This window comes from Pangasianodon hypophthalmus, chromosome 13 (assembly GCF_027358585.1).
Source record: "Pangasianodon hypophthalmus isolate fPanHyp1 chromosome 13, fPanHyp1.pri, whole genome shotgun sequence".
Lineage (NCBI taxonomy): Eukaryota > Metazoa > Chordata > Actinopteri > Siluriformes > Pangasiidae > Pangasianodon > Pangasianodon hypophthalmus.
In genome coordinates, this window is record NC_069722.1 from 13430273 (window position 1) to 13449794 (window position 19522).

At 40.8% G+C, this 19522-nt stretch overlaps 1 protein-coding gene across 4 annotated transcripts; it reads left to right on the top strand.

Moving 5' to 3' along the window:
- Positions 1-6427: 6427 nt before the first annotated feature.
- rab3db (RAB3D, member RAS oncogene family, b) lies at positions 6428-18263 on the top strand. Of its 4 annotated transcripts, none has more exons than XM_053239214.1 (5): positions 6428-6702; positions 9309-9565; positions 14802-14920; positions 15906-16030; positions 16192-18263. In XM_053239214.1, the coding sequence occupies exons 2-5, from the start codon at positions 9326-9328 to the stop codon at positions 16374-16376; spliced, it is 669 nt and encodes a 222-aa protein (XP_053095189.1). In that variant the 5' UTR covers positions 6428-6702; positions 9309-9325; the 3' UTR covers positions 16377-18263. The 4 variants fall into 4 exon arrangements, with proteins under 4 accessions (XP_053095189.1, XP_026772967.1, XP_026772966.1 ...); XM_026917166.3 differs by having other exon boundaries at positions 6429-6656; positions 9326-9565; XM_026917165.3 differs by having other exon boundaries at positions 6430-6702; positions 9326-9565.
- Positions 18264-19522: the final 1259 nt, after the last annotated feature.

Here is a 19522-nt window from a genome sequence, read left to right on the forward strand (position 1 = left end):
TTCCATAATGTTCCATGATGAGCCACCATGTTGATTCAGCTATGTCCATTAATCATACAGTTCAGGAAGAGGAGCTCTAATTAATCTACCAGTGTCTATGCACTGATTTTCCATTGTAAAATTAACTTTCAAGGCTTTATATTTGCGGCAGAGTGTTCTGAACTGAATCGAATTTCCAACGCTACCTTCAGTGTTGTTTGCAAAGCATAAAGCAAACTTAATTTCAGTAACACATCCCTAATTATAAGTCTCAAAAGAGCTGCAGATGTCACCAGAGCAAGTGTTTGGCGAAAACTAGTTTGCTTTAGGTTGTTAAAGGTGCACTATAATTTTAGAATAAACAAATTATACACCCTGTTAGTTGATGGATACAGGAAGGGAAGGGAGGTATTTTAGATCCCATTTTTATAGTATGGTGTAACACATGTGCAAATTGTATATGTGCTAATGATGATACAAAAGTTCATACAAATTTTCATTTATATTTATATATATATATATCATTTTCATTTACATTTATTTAGGACTTTTAATAATAGACAGGGTCACAAATTTGGTTTACAGGAATCCGGATGTGACAGTGGCAAGGAAAAGCTCCTTGAGAAGACATGAGGAAGAAACAATAAAAGGAACCAGACTCAAAAGGGAACCCATCCTCTTCTGAGTAATGCAGGATAGTGGGATTATAAATTATTATGCTTTTATAATACTGTATAACTATACACCAATCAGCCATAATATTAAAACCACCTGCTTTATATTGTGTAGGTCCCCATTCTGCCTCCAAAACAGCTCTGATCTGTCAAGGTGTGGACTTTACAAGACCTCTGAAGGTGTGCTGTGGTTTCTGGCACCAAGAAGTTAGCAGCAGATCCTCTAAGTCCTTTAAGTTGCGAGGTGGGGCCTCCATGGATCGGACTTGTTTGTCCAGCACAACCCACAGATGCTCGATGTGATTGAGATCTGGGGAAATTGGAGGCCAAATCAACACCTTGAACACTTTGTCATGTTCCTCAAACAATTCCTGAACAATTTTTGCAGTGTGGCAGGGTGTGTTATTCTGCTAAAAGAGGCCACTGCCATTAGGGAATACCGTTGCCATGACGGGGTGCACTTGGTCTGCAGCAATGTCTAGGTAGGTGGTACGTGTCAAAGGAACATCCACATGAATCCATTCATGGGCAGAACATTGCCCAGAGCATCACACTGCCTCCGCCAGCTTGCCTTCTTCCAATACTGCATCCTGGTGCCATCTCTTCCCCAGGTAAGTGAAACATATGCACTCGGCCGTCCACATGATGTAAAAGAAAACGTGATTCATCAGACCAGGCCACCTTCTTCCATTGCTCCATGGTCCAATTCTGACGCTCACGTGCCCATTGTAGGTGCTTGCAGTGGTGGACAGGGGTCAGCATAGGCACTCTCACTGGTCTGCGGCTACACAGCCCCATATGCAGCAGCACCATAGTCGTTATGTTTACAGCAGCAGTTATTCAGTACAAGCCTACTGTAACCAAAGTCAGATTATTCACTGAAGAAAGGGTGTGACTTGGCCATAAATTGTTTTTTGTGAAGTACAGGGCTATCCACAGCAGCAGAAAGTGAGTCACAAGTGCAGAAGCTCCAAGCAGAAGTAGAGCATCAGCATGAATCAGGCATGAATCAAGGAGGGTGAGAGGAGCCACAGAAGGAGGTGTGAAAGGATCAGGCATGTATAACCCTAACCCTAACCCTTAATAGGTATGATTGACCAGTGCAGGGTTCACATAGATCTGGGTATATTTTGATCATTTTAAGTTCAGACATACAGGATCTATTCTACACAAACTGCACTGTAGATCTGAGAAACATATCTTTAAGTAAATGCATTAGCATTGGTGAAACTGATTGGGTAGTTTTATCAGGGAGCTAAAACAGAAAAATAACCTAAAAGAGTAAATTTAAAAAAAAAAATGCTTTACACTGCATCCAGCTATACTCATATTTCTGGCTATTCTTATCATCATCAGGAAAGAAGCCCAATATCAGAGTTTGTATATTTATCCTTCAGTGTTACATGGGTTGGTGGTTGGATACATGTGTAACCCTAATCAAGACATTCTGCTTTTGCAATTCAGTTATCTTGAGTTATCTTGAGTTGAAATTCATTTTAATACAATCCATATTTATTCATTTTGTAAAAATAGTCTAATGTTCCAATCTCTCAATCAAATCCAAAGCAGATAACCAGTGTGTCACTTTGGCGACAGATTATAATTCCTAAATCAGATTATGACTTTCAAAATGCAGGTATTGTATTTTTTAAAGACATTTACCCAAACCTACTGTTTTATTTTAAGTCTATGCATTTGGTTCAAATCAGATAATATCAAACTGTATGTTCTGTGGCTTCTTGGCTAGATAGAAGGATATGAAGGTCCATTAAATATAGGGTACATGAAGCTAAAACAGATCTGACCAGCTTTCTAAATGCAGGATTTAATGTGGTTAGTGGTGATGCAGATGCAGCCTGGAGTGCAGGGGTGCTGGAAGTGCTCACGTCTGAAACTGCACACTCACTAACTGAGAGTGGACTGGAGAGTCTGCTCACTGTATACTGCTCTCATCTCCATCAACGATGAGGGAATACTCTAATGGGAGATAAACTGCACAAGACAGAGTGGCAAAGGGAAGAGGCTAAGCTTTTAAAACAAAGTGAACAGAAAGGAAGTCTTATGCAAAGTAAATGATGCAAAATAAAATATTGTCATTAAATCAAATGTTGCTGCTACTTCAAAACCTTGAACAAGATGGAAAATCTGGATTAGAAAGCACAAAGAGAAAAGAAAGTTCCTTGTCCATATACTCAATGTATTTCTCTCTCTCTCTCTCTCTACATATATATATATATATATATATATATATATATATATATATATATATATATATATATATATATATATACACACACACACACGCACACACACACACACACACACACACACATATATATATATATATATAGAGAGAGAGAGAGAGAGCATTACATGTGTCTCTAAGAAAGTTTAATAGCTAGTCAACTAAAATGCCTCTGACAAAATCCCTCTGTAGGCAATCTGCATACCTAAATATTGTTGTTAAACTCCTCTGATTTCAGGACTATCTCAGCAAAAACATGAGGAAGTGTAAGATAAAGTCCTTTGAGAAAAAAAGGTGGTGTAAACTTATCTCCAGGAAATGTTGCCCCTAGTAATCAGCCAAGAATTCTAAGCTTATTTCTTCCCCTTCTTTTCCAGTTCATCAAGAAAGTGCTGTACATCAGTCAGTAATACCCAGGACTTGATTTGAGGAGGAAAGTGAAGGGATGCAGTACTCCCAGTTAAGAAAGCTTTGACAAATGTGATATAACTAACAGTTCCTTATCAGCAACCATCAAAACATTAACTATCTACATTAGGACTAGGTGAATTTTTTTGTTTGTAACTCTTAATTTTTTATTTATTTATTTTTAGTTATTTATTCAGCACTGGCCATATACAGTATTATTTGGATGGTGGATAAGCAGTGACATTGATATGGTATACCTGCATGGCTGTGTGTGCACTCCTGGTACATGTGTATCCCTTGGAGTTTTTAAACACTGTAGATTTATAGGCAATTTTATTTTCTTAGCACAACTCGTAGGTGTTCAGTTAGAGAATACACTGATTCCACGTTTTCCATGCTCAGTGTCATTTGTCACTCCGTCCTACACTCACCCTACATGATGCTGAGAAACTCGTCCACGCCTTTGTCTCCTCCAGACTGGACTACTGCAACTCTCTTCTCATCTGGATCCCTAGCAAGAGCATCCAGAAACTCCAGCACATACAGAATAGTGCCGCTAGGATCCTGATGAGGGTGCGTAAATACGAACATATCACACCAATTCTTCAATCATTACACTGGCTTCCCATTTCCGCTCGGACTGAATACAAGGTCTCCCTCCTCACACATCAGTGCATCTATGGCAATGCCCCCACTTGCCTTAAAGAACTCCTCACCCCAAAGATTTCAGCACGTCCCCTCCACTCTACAAACACTCATCGTCTCCTCCCCCTAGGACTAAGACCCGCACCATTGGGGATCGAGCCTTTTGCGCCGCTGCTCCTCGCCTGTGGAATGCCCTCCTGAGCATCTGAGGGCTCCACAAACTCAAAGACCAATGGTTTTAAAAGGGGTCTAAAAACGTACCTTTTTAAAAAGTGTTTTAATATTTAGAGTTTAAATTTCTGTGCTAATCTCAGTTGGCAGCTGGTTTTAATTGCTGTATGTTATTATGATTCTTTTCTGTAGCACTTTGAGATTTTCTTTAAAATGTAAAGTGCTTTATAAATAAAATGTATTATTATTATTATTATTATTATTATTATTATTATTATTATCATTATTATTATTATTATTATTTACTGCCCCTTTTCTGCCTCAGTTTCTGACCACAGGATCCTGATGGCTGGATATTTTGGGTTGGTGGACTGTTTCGTACCCCAGCAGTGACATTTGGTGTTTAAAGATCCCAATATCAGTGCTAAGGGTAACACACATTACCATGAACACGGAATGGTCCACTAGGCAAATAATATCTGACCCTGATCAACAGAGGACCTATGTGGTCAGATACAAAGTACACATATACAGTAGTTGTATAGTAAAAAGATGGTATTCTTATTTAAGATCATGTATGAAGTCAGTGTGCTTATGGATGCATTACAAATGAACTAGTGCAGATTTATTCTCCTTCTCCATGGACCATCACTCACCAGCCACTTTAAAAGGAGCTACTGTGCACCTGCTCATTCATGTAAGGATCCAATCAGATAATCATGTGGCAGCAGAGCACTGCATAAAATAATGCTGATAAAGGTCAGAAGCTTCAGATAATGTTCACTTCATACATGAAAAGGATGGCAGGGCAGGGGATGTGATTTCAGTGACTTAGACCATGGCGTGGTTGTTGGTGCCAGATGGGCTGGGTTGAATATTTCAGAAACTGCTGATCTCGTGGGATTTTCACATACACAACAGTCTCTAGAATTTGCACAGAATATTGTAAAAGACATACACTCACACACTCACACACACAAACAAACATCTGGCGAATGGCTGTGTTGTTTGCATTGTGTTGAAAAAGAGATGTTGTTTTCACTACACTGAACACTGCAGCTACATTAAACATGTCTCGTTTTCAGTGTACCTAATAAACTGGCGAATAGTTGCCTACCGTTTTATTTTATTTACATCTAAACTTGCATTCTACAGTTCAGTAGAGGGGCGTGGCTGAAGCTGGATCAGTGTGGATTGGGAGGCTTGGGGCAGGGAAGGTGGATCGGTGTGGATTGGGAGGCTCTGGGTAGGGAAGGTGGATCGGTGTGGATTGGGAGGGTCGGGGTAGGGAAGGTGGATCGGTGTGGATTGGGAAGGTCGGGGTACGGAAGGTGGATCGGTGTGGATTGGGAGGGTCGGGGCAGGGAAGGTGGATCGGTGTGGATTGGGAGGCTCGGGGTAGGGAAGGTGGATCAGTGTGGATTGGAAGGGTCGGGGCAGGGAAGGTGGATCGGTGTGGATCGGGAGGCTCGGGGTAGGGAAGGTGGATCAGTGTGGATCGGAAGGGTCGGGGCAGGGAAGGTGGATCGGTGTGGATTGCGAGGGTCGGGGCAGAGCAGGTGGATCAGTATGGATTGGGAGCCTGGGGGCAGGGAAGGTGGATCAGTGTGGACTTGGAGGCTGGGGGCAGGGAAGGTGGATAAGTGTGGATTGGGAGCCTAGGGGCAGGGAAAGTGGATCAGTGTGGATTGGGAGCCTGGGGGCAGGGAAAGTGGATCAGTGTGGACTTGGAGGCTCGAGGCAGGGAAGGTGGATCAGTGTGGACTGGGAGGGTCAGGGCAGGGAAGGTGGATCAGTGTGGATTGGGAGCCTGGGGGCAGGGAAAGTGGATCAGTGTGGATTGGGAGCCTGGGGGCAGGGAAAGTGGATCAGTGTGGATTGGGAGGCTCGGGGCAGGGAAGGTGGATCAGTGTGGAGTGGGAGCCTGGGGGCAGGGAAAGTGGATCAGTGTGGACTGGGAGCCTGGGGGCAGGGAAAGTGGATCAGTGTGGAGTGGGAGCCTGGGGGCAGGGAAAGTGGATCAGTGTGGAGTGGGAGCCTGGGGGCAGGGAAAGTGGATCAGTGTGGACTGGGAGCCTGGGGGCAGGGAAAGTGGATCAGTGTGGATTGGGAGGCTCGGGGCAGGGAAGGTGGATCAGTGTGGACTGGGAGGCTCGGGGCAGGGAAAGTGGATCAGTGTGGACTGGGAGGGTCGGAGCAGGGAAGGTGGATCAGTGTGGACTGGGAGGCTCGGGGCAGGGAAGGTGGATCAGTGTGGACTGGGAGGGTCGGAGCAGGGAAGGTGGATCAGTGTGGACTGGGAGGGTCGGAGCAGGGAAGGTGGATCAGTGTGGATTGGGAGGCTCGAGGCAGGGAAGGTGGATCAGTGTGGAGTGGGAGGCTCGAGGCAGGGAAGGTGGATTAGTGTGGAGTGGGAGGCTCGGAGCAGGGCAACTGTCTGACACACCGCAGATCCGCGCGCTCTGCTGGGGTCCGCGTGCACGCAGCAGCCTAGCAACGGCACAGCACCCTCCCTGCTGAGCTGTAAATATCCGGTAAGACCAGCACAAGGCGGATTCTCCCGTTTCTCACTGTGAGGAGGTAGGCACTGGAACTTTTAGGGTTTTTTTGTGGTAGCGTGTCATGTTTATTTTCAGTTTGGCGCAGTCAGAAGATGAAACCAACCTAAGACTTGCGTAACGCTTTGTTTTTAGCCTAATTCCTGCGTTAACTCCTCGAGGCTGAATGATTTTCACAAGTTGTGTTTACATTTTAGGGATAGTCACTAGCTAGCGTTTGTTATACACACGTTTTTGTTTTTGTTTTGTCGCATCAAAGAGTATCCAGGAGAGGCGTTTGAATTCCGGTCCAAACTTCCGCCTGGATTAGCTCATTTGTAAATAAAACACTAGCAAAAGATACAGAGACTATTTAAAAAAAACGCACGCACTCAATACAGAGTTTGTGAAATAGTATAACTGTTTGCATGGGCTATAAAACTTTCTACGTTTATCATTTTGTACTAAAGTATTACTCGTCCATGTTGGCCAGTGTATGAAAACTGACTACATTCAAATCCGCACATTGTTTGTACTGTAGACTTGGGGGAAAAAGTAGCATCTTAAAAGGTTGTGCAGTTTGTCTCTATGAACCCTTAAAGGTCCAGAACCCTACAGCAGAGGGGTTCTTTTATAAAATGTTCCAAAATGTTCCATCTGCTTTAGAAAGCTAGAACCATTAACCATCCAAAAAAACCATGAGAAACCCCTTTTAAAGGTGTATTATGCTGTTCTGGAGATATATCTTGCCTACAAGCTGCTCAATTACAGGACAGATGCCCCATCTGTCAAATAATCAATAAAGTAAATCCTTACTGAGGCCATTTCCATCCAGACTTGGTGCTTGGGTGTTAATTATTCAGTCTGATGCACAGACCAAGAACCCATCGGTTCATCTTTGGGTTGTTTGAGGTGAATTGAATTTTTCTTTGTGAACTATGGAAGGTACTAATTTGCACCTAGGCTTTCAGAAAAGCCCTCCTTCTTCATTCCTTCTGAAATTCATCACCAATCCATCAGGACAGTTTGTATGGAGCAATATGGACAAGTCTGTTTTTCAGATAAGCCACAAATACAGTGTAATGGGTGGGTTTTTTTTTCTTTTTTTTTTTTGAAAGTTGTTTTTATGTGCCCCCTGGAAGATCAAGGACTTCACTGAGATAATTATCAATCAGCTGATCACCACTATAGTGGTCCAAGCAATAAAATGAAGGTTTTGCATGAAGAAACCAGTATTTGACCCTTTTTTATTGGTACCCAGTTTTATTGGTTTTATTTAGCCAGACAAAAGGGAATTAAATGAACAACAGACAATTAAGTCAGTGATGTATTGAGGTTTATTGATTAGTCAGGATAGAAACAACTGTTGTTATCTTGTTTTTGTGCATGGTAATGCTGGAGGCCGCTGGTTGCAGATTGGTCAGTGCACTGCATGTGTAACCTTTTTTTTTTTTGCTGATTTACAAAAGCTGCCTATGATCCAGTTACGATCTTTTATGGGCTTGGGAAGAAGCACAAGAAGAAACAAATGTAATTGTTTGGTTAAAAAACAACTCCATGTTATGAAATCTTAATGCTTAATTCTTCGCTGGATACCGATGAGATCTTATTGCAATATTTGTATTTGTAGAAGCTACCCACTGGATAATGTTAAGAAGAGCTTCTCTTTAGCTTACATTTCAAAGCCTCCCTCACACTACTGCCCTCTTCCTTAAACATTTGCAACACCTCCTGCAATATAGCCCACGTGCAAACTTCACTCTTGTCATGCAGTGTTAGCTAACTGTCAAAACGGGCTGCTTATGAGGAACTGGTTTTCTTAAGAAAACCATGAATACACTTGACACATATGAGAAGCTTCATCAACAAGCAGGTGATATTTAATGCAATCTGCTGCTTCTTTGAACTTCACTTTTGCAGGCACACTCCAGTGCTAAGGGCCTGCCATCAAACTCCTACATACACACTCATCTGTTTCCAGAAGCATGTGCTCAGATTGAGCTAGCATTTAAACAAGACCTCTTCTTCCATTCAGAACAATGACTGTCCATCCTGGCTCTTTGTTATGTAATAATATCTGCACCTCTGGAGGGGAGTCGTGCCCAGTGCACTCGTCTCTCTCTCTCTCTCTCTCTCTCTCTCTCTCTAATGGCTCTGCATGTTTTGTTCGGGGCCTGTCACCATGGAGACACACCTTGCCAGAGGCCAGCTGAGCACTGTATAGCCCTAAATGATCAGGAGGGAAGGAGGAGGAGAAGGGTGGAGAGAGGAGTAGGGTGGATAAGGGAGGGCTGGATGAGAGGTTTTCCTCTTCTCTCTATAAAGCTCTGGCTTTAGTAGGGGTGTCTAGCATGCTGGAGATGATAGACTCTGGAGGTTATGCTCAGAGGGTAACAAAGTATTCAGTTTAGATGAATTAACTGGATATTTTATGTTGCTTAGGAAACACAAACGAAAACTGAAAATGTCTGGTTTGAAAATGTCTCTTGCTGTTTAAAGATTAGAGCAAAATTAGTGCAGAGTAATTGTGGTTTAACTAGAACAAAGTCAAATTATATGTGAGAATAAAATGCAGTTTAGCAGAACTTGATAGGGTTTTTTTTTTTTTTTTTTAACTTGGTCATGATAATCTGTTGTTTAACGTTCCAGTGTCTCATGTCCTCTAGATGGCGACGGTGAACGACTCGCGCCTGCTGCAGCAGCCCTCTCAGAAGGACGCAGCTGATCAGAACTTTGATTATATGTTCAAGCTCCTGATTATTGGCAACAGCAGCGTGGGCAAAACTAGCTTCCTGTTCCGCTACGCCGATGACTCCTTCACCTCAGCCTTCGTCAGCACCGTAGGCATCGACTTCAAAGTCAAAACTGTCTTCCGCAACAACAAGCGGATCAAGCTACAGATCTGGGTATGTTTGAGTAAACATTTATTTATCGTTTCTTCAAACTGTTATCGTATACTATCTATATAAAGCTCCAATTATCTGTAGTGTCTTTTGTTTCTGTTGGGGCTTCAAGAGTCTGAGACTAAGACAATGTTTTGTTTTATTGGCTATAGAGTCAACTAGAATTCCGCAAAATTCATTGGCCTTCTCTGGTTTCTGCGAGAAATTACAGTGTAGTCTATTTATAATGCATCCCTGCAAATGCAAATGGTTTTAGACCAAGTAAAGGATCTAATGTACAAAACCAAACGATATCTCTCCGAAGAGGTTTCTTTCATGTCATGTTTGATACTCCTCATTGTTTTATCATTACAAATACAAAGATCTGAAATTTACCTGGAAAATGACTTACAGTGTCTAAAAATCAGAGAATACAATCATAGGTTCAGTCATTAGGGACGGTATTGTGATTTTCAATCAAACCTCTAATTGACATAGAAGCTGTTTTTTAACAGTTATGTAAAAAGTTATATAATACAGTTACGCTCCTGATTGGACAACCTTACAAAAACAAAATGATCTGTAATGTAATGCATCATAGCTTTCCTTTTTTGCCAGTGTTAACTTTGTGTAGCAGAGATGCCAAACCAGACGGCAGACAATTCTTTTTCCAAGCCACAAATCAGCATTTCTATCAAATCAGTACTGGCACTTTGTTTACTCAGGCCTTTCTGCTTTCTTCCTGTTGGCTACAGTGAAGTTGAAATATAAAACCTGGCACTAACCTTATGACTGCTTAGCAAAACTATGAATCAATCCAAACATTAGCCTACTTGTTATACAGTTTTTGTATACTAATTATAATGTGGTGCCAAGTACACACAATTTAGCATTACAGTGTAGGCAAAATTGCTGCTATTACTCTGTTTTTTTTTTTTTGTTGTTGTTTTTTGCTCTTTGTGTGTGTACATTATATATATATATATATATATATATAATCCTGAGGCAGCCTGTTCAGGTTTGTTTTTTTCAGTTCTATAATCTGGTTATTTAGAAGCGACAACTGAGCAGGTGCTAATTGTTGCTTGTTTGTTTGTTTGTTTTTGCTCAGATACATCAACTAAACCTATTATTGGCTAGCTCATGCATTCAAACAGCAATTTTAGAGCCAGAAATATAACAGATTGTCTGGACTTGTGCAGCCTTGTGCCTTTGTACAGGTTTATGAAACTAATATGGCTGATTTTAGTTCTGAATTCTCGATTGTCCATATAACTGGAAGAAAAAAAATGCAATCTTCTCATAAATCGGCATTATTGCTTGCATTGAGGTGAGTGAATACATGAGTTAATTCATGTTCATATAATGATATAAGACCAATACCAACAAAGAAAGAAAATAACTTCCAAACATATTTGATTTAAGCAATATAACTGTGATTACATTTATATCATTTTACTTATAGTTTTTTCAGTACTGTTGCATTTTAATTCTTCCCATTCATGAGAAACCTGAAACCTGTTGTTCCTAGTAAATCTGATGCTAAAACAATAACGACAAAAATCGGATCTTTTGTCTAATTGTTGCTTTTTTTAGTTTATTATTATAATTTATTGAAGGCCATCATACACAAATCTTAACTGAAACAGCTCATGTGCTTTAGCAAGCTTTCTTTGCTGCTCAAATACTACTTTATGATCAGGGTGTGGGAGTCACATTTGTCCCCTTGGAAAGGAAGGATCTCTAATTTGCTGTGCCTTCAAACTGCAAATGATTGACCTTTCTTCAACTAACTCTGTGAAATATGGTACAACATTCTAGACCCCGACGTTAACCCTATTTGCTTCATAAGTTGCTAAGATGTAAATTTCTCATCTACATTTGAATCTCTGTACCTTTTAATCCTACCATGTGAAATATTAGGTATACTTTAAGCTTATCCAGAAAGCTGTGTATTACAGTATTGCGGTAATAGCAGGTAGGATAATTGATGTGCACTCTCATAGCAGGGAGATGAAATAAAGTGGCACTGCTTGCAGACCCTCACAGACTCCAGAGTCTTGTTAATGTGCTCAGTGGCATCAATCCAAAGCTGAAATGGCCTGTTATTTGCTTGTGCTACCTTTTCCAGGGGGCCCACAGAATGGTTGCCATGAATTGCTTCCTGACCAAACCACGCCTCTGTTCATTCTTTTCTAATGCCAGGAAGCTTAGCTGGCAAGGGTCATCACGAGTTATCTGCGGTTGTAGGTTGCCTCGATATTTCTCCACCACCTCTTTGATTTTCACAGGAATCTTTAGTAGATGTAGGAGATTGAACCATGACTCACTCACAGCCTTTCAACAAGGAACAGAGAACAAGTACTTTCACTTTGCTTCACTGCCCAGTAGTGTACATAGTAATTTGCAAGAAAGTAAACATATAATTCCTTTGGCATCTTATTAAAACTGCTTTTGCTCTTGCTAGGTTTCTGCTAGTCAAATGCTTCAGATAATTTATAAGATGTGGATTCAATGCTTTAAACATCTAAGCACTTTCATCACCTGTGTGTGTGTTAGAGAGAGAGATAAAACTGTGTATAGATAGATAGATAGACAGATGGATGGACAGATAGATATGATAAAGAAAGAACAGTTTTATGCAAAGTTCCATAAAGTAAGTGTGTGTTTATCCAAACATGGTGTCTCTCCTGCATGGTGCCACGCCTGCTGCTTGGAACTGTCCACAGAAAACAGGATATGACACGTTTGTAAAGGCCACGATGACGTTTACGCTATTGACTTCTCTGTCAGCATACAGCGTTATCACAGGGAAAGCCAATGTCCTTTTTTTGTTTATTGATTGTATCTGTTCTTAGGTGAGTAGTTAACCAAAAGGAACAAGGCATGGACATTTACAAACACTTTTTTATTGGAAAACTAAGCTATGTGTAGTGCTATAGGCAACTTTATATGTGTGTATGTATGTATGTATATGTTTATTGCAACACAATATTAATGTGACACACATACAGGGGCTTGATGTCCAACCTGAGTGATACACTACGGTTACCTGAGCAACCCTCTTTCATATGCAAATAAGGGTGCCAGACCAGGTTTCCAGGCGACAGTGGGATAGTTGCCGTGCCAACCCTTTACCTGTCTGAGCTCAGCTCTTCTATTTGGTAAACTTTAGGCACAAAAGTCTCTGATGTCAAATTTGAATGTTTTCTGCTGATAATTCAGTGACCATGTTTACACCTGGTCATTTCATGATTACATCTGGATAGGGACTATATAAATTGTGGGTGTAACTTCACGTAAAATACAATAATTTAAGTTAATTTAACCACTTCACTTATGAGATGCATTTTAGCCAGAGCTGCATCTCTCCAAGCCACATCTGAAATCAAAGCCTCTACATTATGCTATTACACACATGATCCTTGGCTGGACACATTACAGCTTTTAAGAAAATGAAAAAAAGGCACACAGACAGGTCAGTATTTTATTTATTTTTTATTTTATTTTATTTTTTTTTTTGTGACCAGTGGTTCACTGATCTGATAAAGTAGAAGTATTAAAATAAAGTAGAATAAGTAAAGTAGATGATAAAATTCATGTCACTTGTACACACTGGTGATAAATTAAGGAAAAAGCCATTATAGTAAGGTGATGCGCCAAGCCACCAGAACAGCTCCAATGCACCTTAGTACAGATTCTACATTTCTGGTTAGATGAACACCAAAAGATATTGGTGTTTTGGTGTTGGTGTTTTTATGATGGCAGTGTAGAGTGCTAACATGCCAGTCCAAAATCTTATAGATGTTCAGTTGTGTTGAGATATGGTGACTGAGAAGGCCATAGCATATTTTCATACTCTCGCTGTTGTTAACCAGATGAGCTAGTTTGAGTTTTTCAGATACTGCTGATCCTGGGATTTCCACACACACATCAGTCTCTAGAGTTTACACAGAATAGTGCAAAAAATGCAAAAAGACTTTGAGTAAGTGATAGTTCTGTGGGTAGAAATGCCTTGTTGATAAGAGAGGTCAGAGGAAAATGGCCAGATTGGTTTTAGCTGCCAGGAAGTATATAGTAACTCAAATTATCACTCTTTACAACCATGATGAGCAGAAAAGCGTCTCAGCATGCACAAAACATCGAACCTTGAGGTGGAAGGGTTACAACAGCAGAAGACCACATTGGGTTCCGCTCCTGTCAGCCAAGGCTATTATGGGCACAGACTCACAGAAACTGGACAGTTGAAGATTAGGGGGGAAAAAAATCACCTGTTTTTTTTCTGGTCTTCAGCTGTCCAATTTTGGTGAGTCTGTGCCCATGATAGCCTCAGATTCTTGTTCTTGGCTGACAGGAGTGGAACCTGATGTGGTCTTCTGTTGTTGTAGCCCATCCACCTCAAGGTTTGATGTGTAGTGCATTCTGAGATGCTTTTCTGCTCGCCACAGTTGTAAAGAGTGCTTATATGAGTTACTATAGACTTTCTATCAGCTCAGACCAGTCTGGTCATTCTTCTCTGATCTCTCTAATCAACAAGATGTTTCAGCCTGCAGACACTCTGCACACAATATGTTTTTTGGTTTTTCGCACCATTCTGTGTAAACTCTAGAGACTCTTGTGTGGGAAATTTCCCAAAAAATCAGCAGTTTCTGAAATACTCAAACCAGTTCATCTGGCACCAACAACCATACCATGGTTAAAGTCACAGAGTGGTTAAAGTCACATTTTTTCCCCATTCTGATATTTGATGTGAACATTACCTGTAGCTCTTGACCTGTATCTGCATGATTTTTTTGCATTGTGCTGCATCCACATGCATGAATGAGCAGGTGTATAGATGTTCTTATTAGAGTGTATGATGAGTGTATAATCATTGATTAACACACCCAGAATAAAGGTATAGAATGTTTAATAGTTTCAATAACGTTTACACTATTTAAGTACTTGAGAACCACTTATTGCTATCGTTTCTGTCAATGTAACACTGGAAAATTAGAAGTGGCTGCCCTCTGCTGGTTCACAGTAGCATTTACCTCACTATACCCTACCCAACCTCCAGTTCAAAATTAGCCCGAGCAGCAGTAAGTGTCCACAACATGTTTGAAACCCTGAATGAACCTAGGTAAACAAAGCAAGGCTTTATGATGAAAATGGAGCAAGTTTTACTTAATCAACCCATAGCTGTCTTGTTAAAACAGAGCAAAGTTGCATTGTACTGTGCTGTATATTTGACCATGACCTTGTGTTTGTTTTGCGCTAGGACACAGCAGGACAGGAGCGCTACCGAACCATCACTACAGCATATTACAGAGGAGCCATGGGCTTCCTGCTAATGTATGACATCACCAACCAGGACTCGTTCAATGCTGTACAGGACTGGTAAGTGAGGGGCAGAGGGGAAAGGGAAGAAGCAGAATTGAATACCTGTACAAATCAGGGATGGATTAGTAAATCCTGGGCTCCTAGGCAGAATCCTAAGCAGGGCCCCCCAGGATCCTAAGCAGGAGACCTGACCACCCTGCCCCAAAGCCCAACACAATCCTTTTTTTTTTTTTTTTTAATTAAAAAAAGGGCCTAACTGACCATAAAATCTACAAATCCAGACCCAGCTCCTGAGTGGCAGAGAAGAAGTGGCACACCCTGTCGTCAGCAGACAGTGACAAAATCCCAGTCATGCAAAATTGGTCCTGCTCTCTGGGTAGGAGGAATTGCATACTCTCTCCCCTGTCAATCACAGTAACACTAGCCAATAGTGAACATCTATGTAGTAATGTATGCAGAAGAGGGTAGATATTGCTTTCCTTTGAGTATGTTACACTGCCCTGTGACACAGCATGAGCAGCAGTTCAAAAAGTTGAGATTGGCTGGCTTCACGTGGCACAGAGGACACACATTTAGCCTTCATCCTCCTGGTTGTCTGTCGCATGATGTGGGAAGCTGGCTAGTGGGTGGGAATTAGCATGTGACCAAATTGGGGAGAGAAATGGAGGGAGAAATTCAGGCCCACACACTAATTTCTGAATTTATTTCAGATTCTGTGACTTTACATTCATTAGATGTGTTACAGCATAGTGGCCTAATGGGTCACTTCAAATCTCTGCTTGTTGAGGGCTCCCTAGTGGCCAGAGCCTCTTAGCACGTGCCCAGTGTTACATTTGTCAATAATCCAATCCAACTCAGTAATTCATATACAGAGAGCAGTCAATCTATATGGTTCAATGAGTTTTAACCAAAAGAGTATTGAAAGTTCTGTACAGTAGTCTGTATATTGTGATAGAAGAACACATAATAAGCTGGTCTCTTTACACACTCTCTCTCTCTCTCTCTCTCTCTCTCTCTCTCTGTGTGTGTGTGTTGCCTTTAGGGCTACCCAGATTAAGACATACTCATGGGACAATGCACAGGTGATTCTAGTGGGTAATAAGTGTGACCTAGAGGATGACCGACTTATTCCAACAGAAGACAGCCAGAGACTAGCTGATGAACTAGGTGAGAATACACATTTGCATCTCGACACACTACAGTACATATGGCAAATAGACTACACTCACATCTTTGCACAAATGCCTAAGTTAACATACTAAATTCCACAATTTCACTTGCTGTACTCCAATAATATACACTTTATTTCCACCGTTCCTTTCTTCCAGGTTTCCAGTTCTTTGAAGCCAGTGCCAAAGACAACATCAACGTGAAGCAGGTGTTTGAGCGGTTGGTGGATGTAATCTGTGAGAAAATGAACGAAACTATGGAGGGAGATGGTGGTCCACTCAGCCTCAAAGACTCCAACCTGCAGGACTCTCCAACTGAAGGACATAGCAGCTGTGCCTGTTAAAATACCAACCACACACCATCTTACTTGCATTCCACCCTACAAACTGCACCCTTGTCTCTGTCCCCCTGCCACACACTTGTCTTCAAAGACTTCAGACTAGCTCTCTGACTAAGACTTACTGTTCTGTATTAAGATGTGTTCTGATTCAGATTCTGTAAACCTTTCTCATATTTTTTCGATATCTGTCAAACCAGTATTCTAACTCAAATTCATTCAGCCAATCAAGTGAAAGTCTTTAGTCTGTACAGCAGTCTATATGCATGATGTCTCTAAAGCATTCCTGCTATCAGAAAAGGGGTGATTTGTGATTTAGCTAATCATAAATTCACAGTAGGTGGAAGCATTTTCTCTGAACTTGAACTAAGGTGCAGAGTGCCTTAAATCACTTAAAATCTTCTTAAACCTTGTTGCAGCTCATTTTAACTCCTCTCACGACTGCACCAAGAAATGCACAGGCTGTGTGTTAGCAGCTTACAGAGATAAACATCTGTCCATCCACACCCATCCATTTTCCTCTAGCCCTCACACTCTCTGTTGGTTGTGTCTCTCCTATCCTCTGAAAAAAAGCTTGGGAGAGCTCTGTGGCTTAGCCCACAATGGATGTGTTTGTGTCACATGCAAGTGGATAGCCCCATTTTCAACTGCCAATCTGTACCAGACTTGGCCAGTGTACTGTCTGTCTTGTTTAAAACTTTAGTTTTAGGAGGAACCACGTGTCATTGCACCAAGCGTGAAACCCAAATGAAGACAAGAGGAAGTTAAAATTTACAGTAATATGATCATGTTACATTTCATGTCAAATATTTTTCTTAATGGGAATGATGGAAATGTTTATTCTAGTAAAAATTTCTAGTAAAATGCTGCATGTGGCTCAGTGGGAATAAATAGGGCACCATCACATAACCATTGAATTAATGTTCTAAACCTGTTACACTAAGTATTGAATACCTTGAACTCTTCCTGCTTTTTGTATTTCACATACAAAGCTCTCAGTTAAATGTCAGCTCTTTTCACAACATTTCATTTCAGTATAAATCCAGTCTCACTATTTTTAAGTATTACATTAATGTACAATCTGCTGAGGTGAACCTTATGGACTCAGTATGCTTTAAACTTTTAAGCTTTTAAGTGTTGTTTTTGTGTTTAAACCATCAATGCATTGAGGCTGTAATGTATGATAAAGATCAGATGTATATGCTAAGGGCTTGTGGAGGTGAAAAAGAGGGTCATGTGTGTCACATGTTTTGTACTTGTAAACCTTGTTTTTCTTTAATTTGTTACCAGTGTTTCTTTGTACAACATACCACCCATACCTGTGTCCAGATCACTCGTCACAGTTGTGAAGTACAGAAGAGAAACTGTACTGTTGTGTGGCAGAATCATTCAGTAAGTGAAAATTTTGCAGATCATATGGCTTGTATGCTTTATATATGCAGGGACAGCTCTGAAACCTGCAGTATGGTGATGACTCAGGCTCTACTCATCTTTATATTTGTACTAAACTCTCATGTGATCAGCTAGTGCCATCATTGTGACAGAATGTACATATTGCCAACCAAAACCTCTGACATATTGGCTTGTATAAACTTTTCTGGTGTCAAGAATGCTTTCCAGGCCTAAATTATATCCTTGAGATGTGACCTGGTCAGTGTGATAACAGAAACTAGAGAAAACTCTCTGCAGCATCTCAACTAACCTCCACCCCTTCCCTCTCCCTTTTCTCTATCAATTGCCAAACATACAGTTAACTGTTATGATCCGTTGGCACCACTCAGCAGAGATACTCTGGTCTCAATTTTTTTCTTTAATCTGCTGTTTATTTTTTGGCTCTGGAATGTCTCATACATACTGTACCTTTAATAAAGCTTATAATTCCTCACATGGTAAGGAAGCTGGTCCACCTTTTATTAATATTAGCTCTTTGCTGTTGTGTTTTTCTCCTCCTTTGGTAAAGAACTTTGGGGTGCAGAGGGCCACTGATAGCATCTGATTTACGACTGTACACCACATGGCTGCCATGCTGTGTTTTATCTAACTATCCAGAGAAGTGCACATGACAAATGGGGCTTCCTGCAGCATGTTTTCTTGGTTGCCACCGGTAACCCACAATCTCCTGAGGCACATAAACACAAGACTCAATTGTTTTCCACACCATAAATATGGAAACTACATTTCTGTCGATCAGGTAGCTGGAACACAAAGTCTGGTCTTCTGCTGAATTAAAATATCTGTGAAGAAACTCAGCCATCAACTATTGCCCCAGTGAAAAACATACTTGTTTAATATGACCTATTAATTTGTTCTTGTCAAATATACGTTTTATGATTTGTAGTAAATACACTATGTGGCTAAAAATGTGTGGACACCTGACATCAAAACCCATATGTGCCCATTCCAAAACCATGGGCATTAACATGGAATTGGTCCCCCTTTGCTGCTCTAACAGCCTTCACTCTTCAGGGAAAGCTTTCCACTAGATTTTGGAGCATGGGTGTGGGAATTTCTGCCCATTCAACCACAAAAGCATTAGTGACATCAGGTACTGATGTCAAGTGAGGAGCCCTGGCATGCATTCAGTGTTCCAATTCATCCCAAAAGTGTTCAGTGGGGTTGCGGTCAGGGTTCTGTGCAGGACACTCAAGTTCTTTGACAGCAACCATGTCTTCATAGAGCTTGCTTTGTGCACAGGGGCATTGTCATGCTGGAACAGGTTTGTGCCCCTTAGTTACAGTGAAGGGAAATTGTAATGCTACAGCATACGAAGACAACCTAGACAATTGTGTGCTTCCAACTTTGTGTCAACAATTAGGGGAAGAACCACATATGGGTGTGATGGTCAGGTGTCCACATACTTTTGGCCATATAGTGTATCATAGATTTGTGATTAATTAGTGATTATAAATTGGTTCATTAATGTGACTAAGCTATATTATATAAATACTTGTGTTCTCGTCTTTTAAATGTTTATATATAAAATGAGATTATATAAACTTAATATTAAGTGCTGTGTTAATTATTATTATTATTAGTAGTAGTAGTAGTTACAGTAGTAGTAGTATCAATTAATAATTCATGAGACAATCCCTAGCAAAGGCCTTTTTTAATCTGTAATATGAAAGTGCAGGAAAATCTTTGGTAGGGGAGCC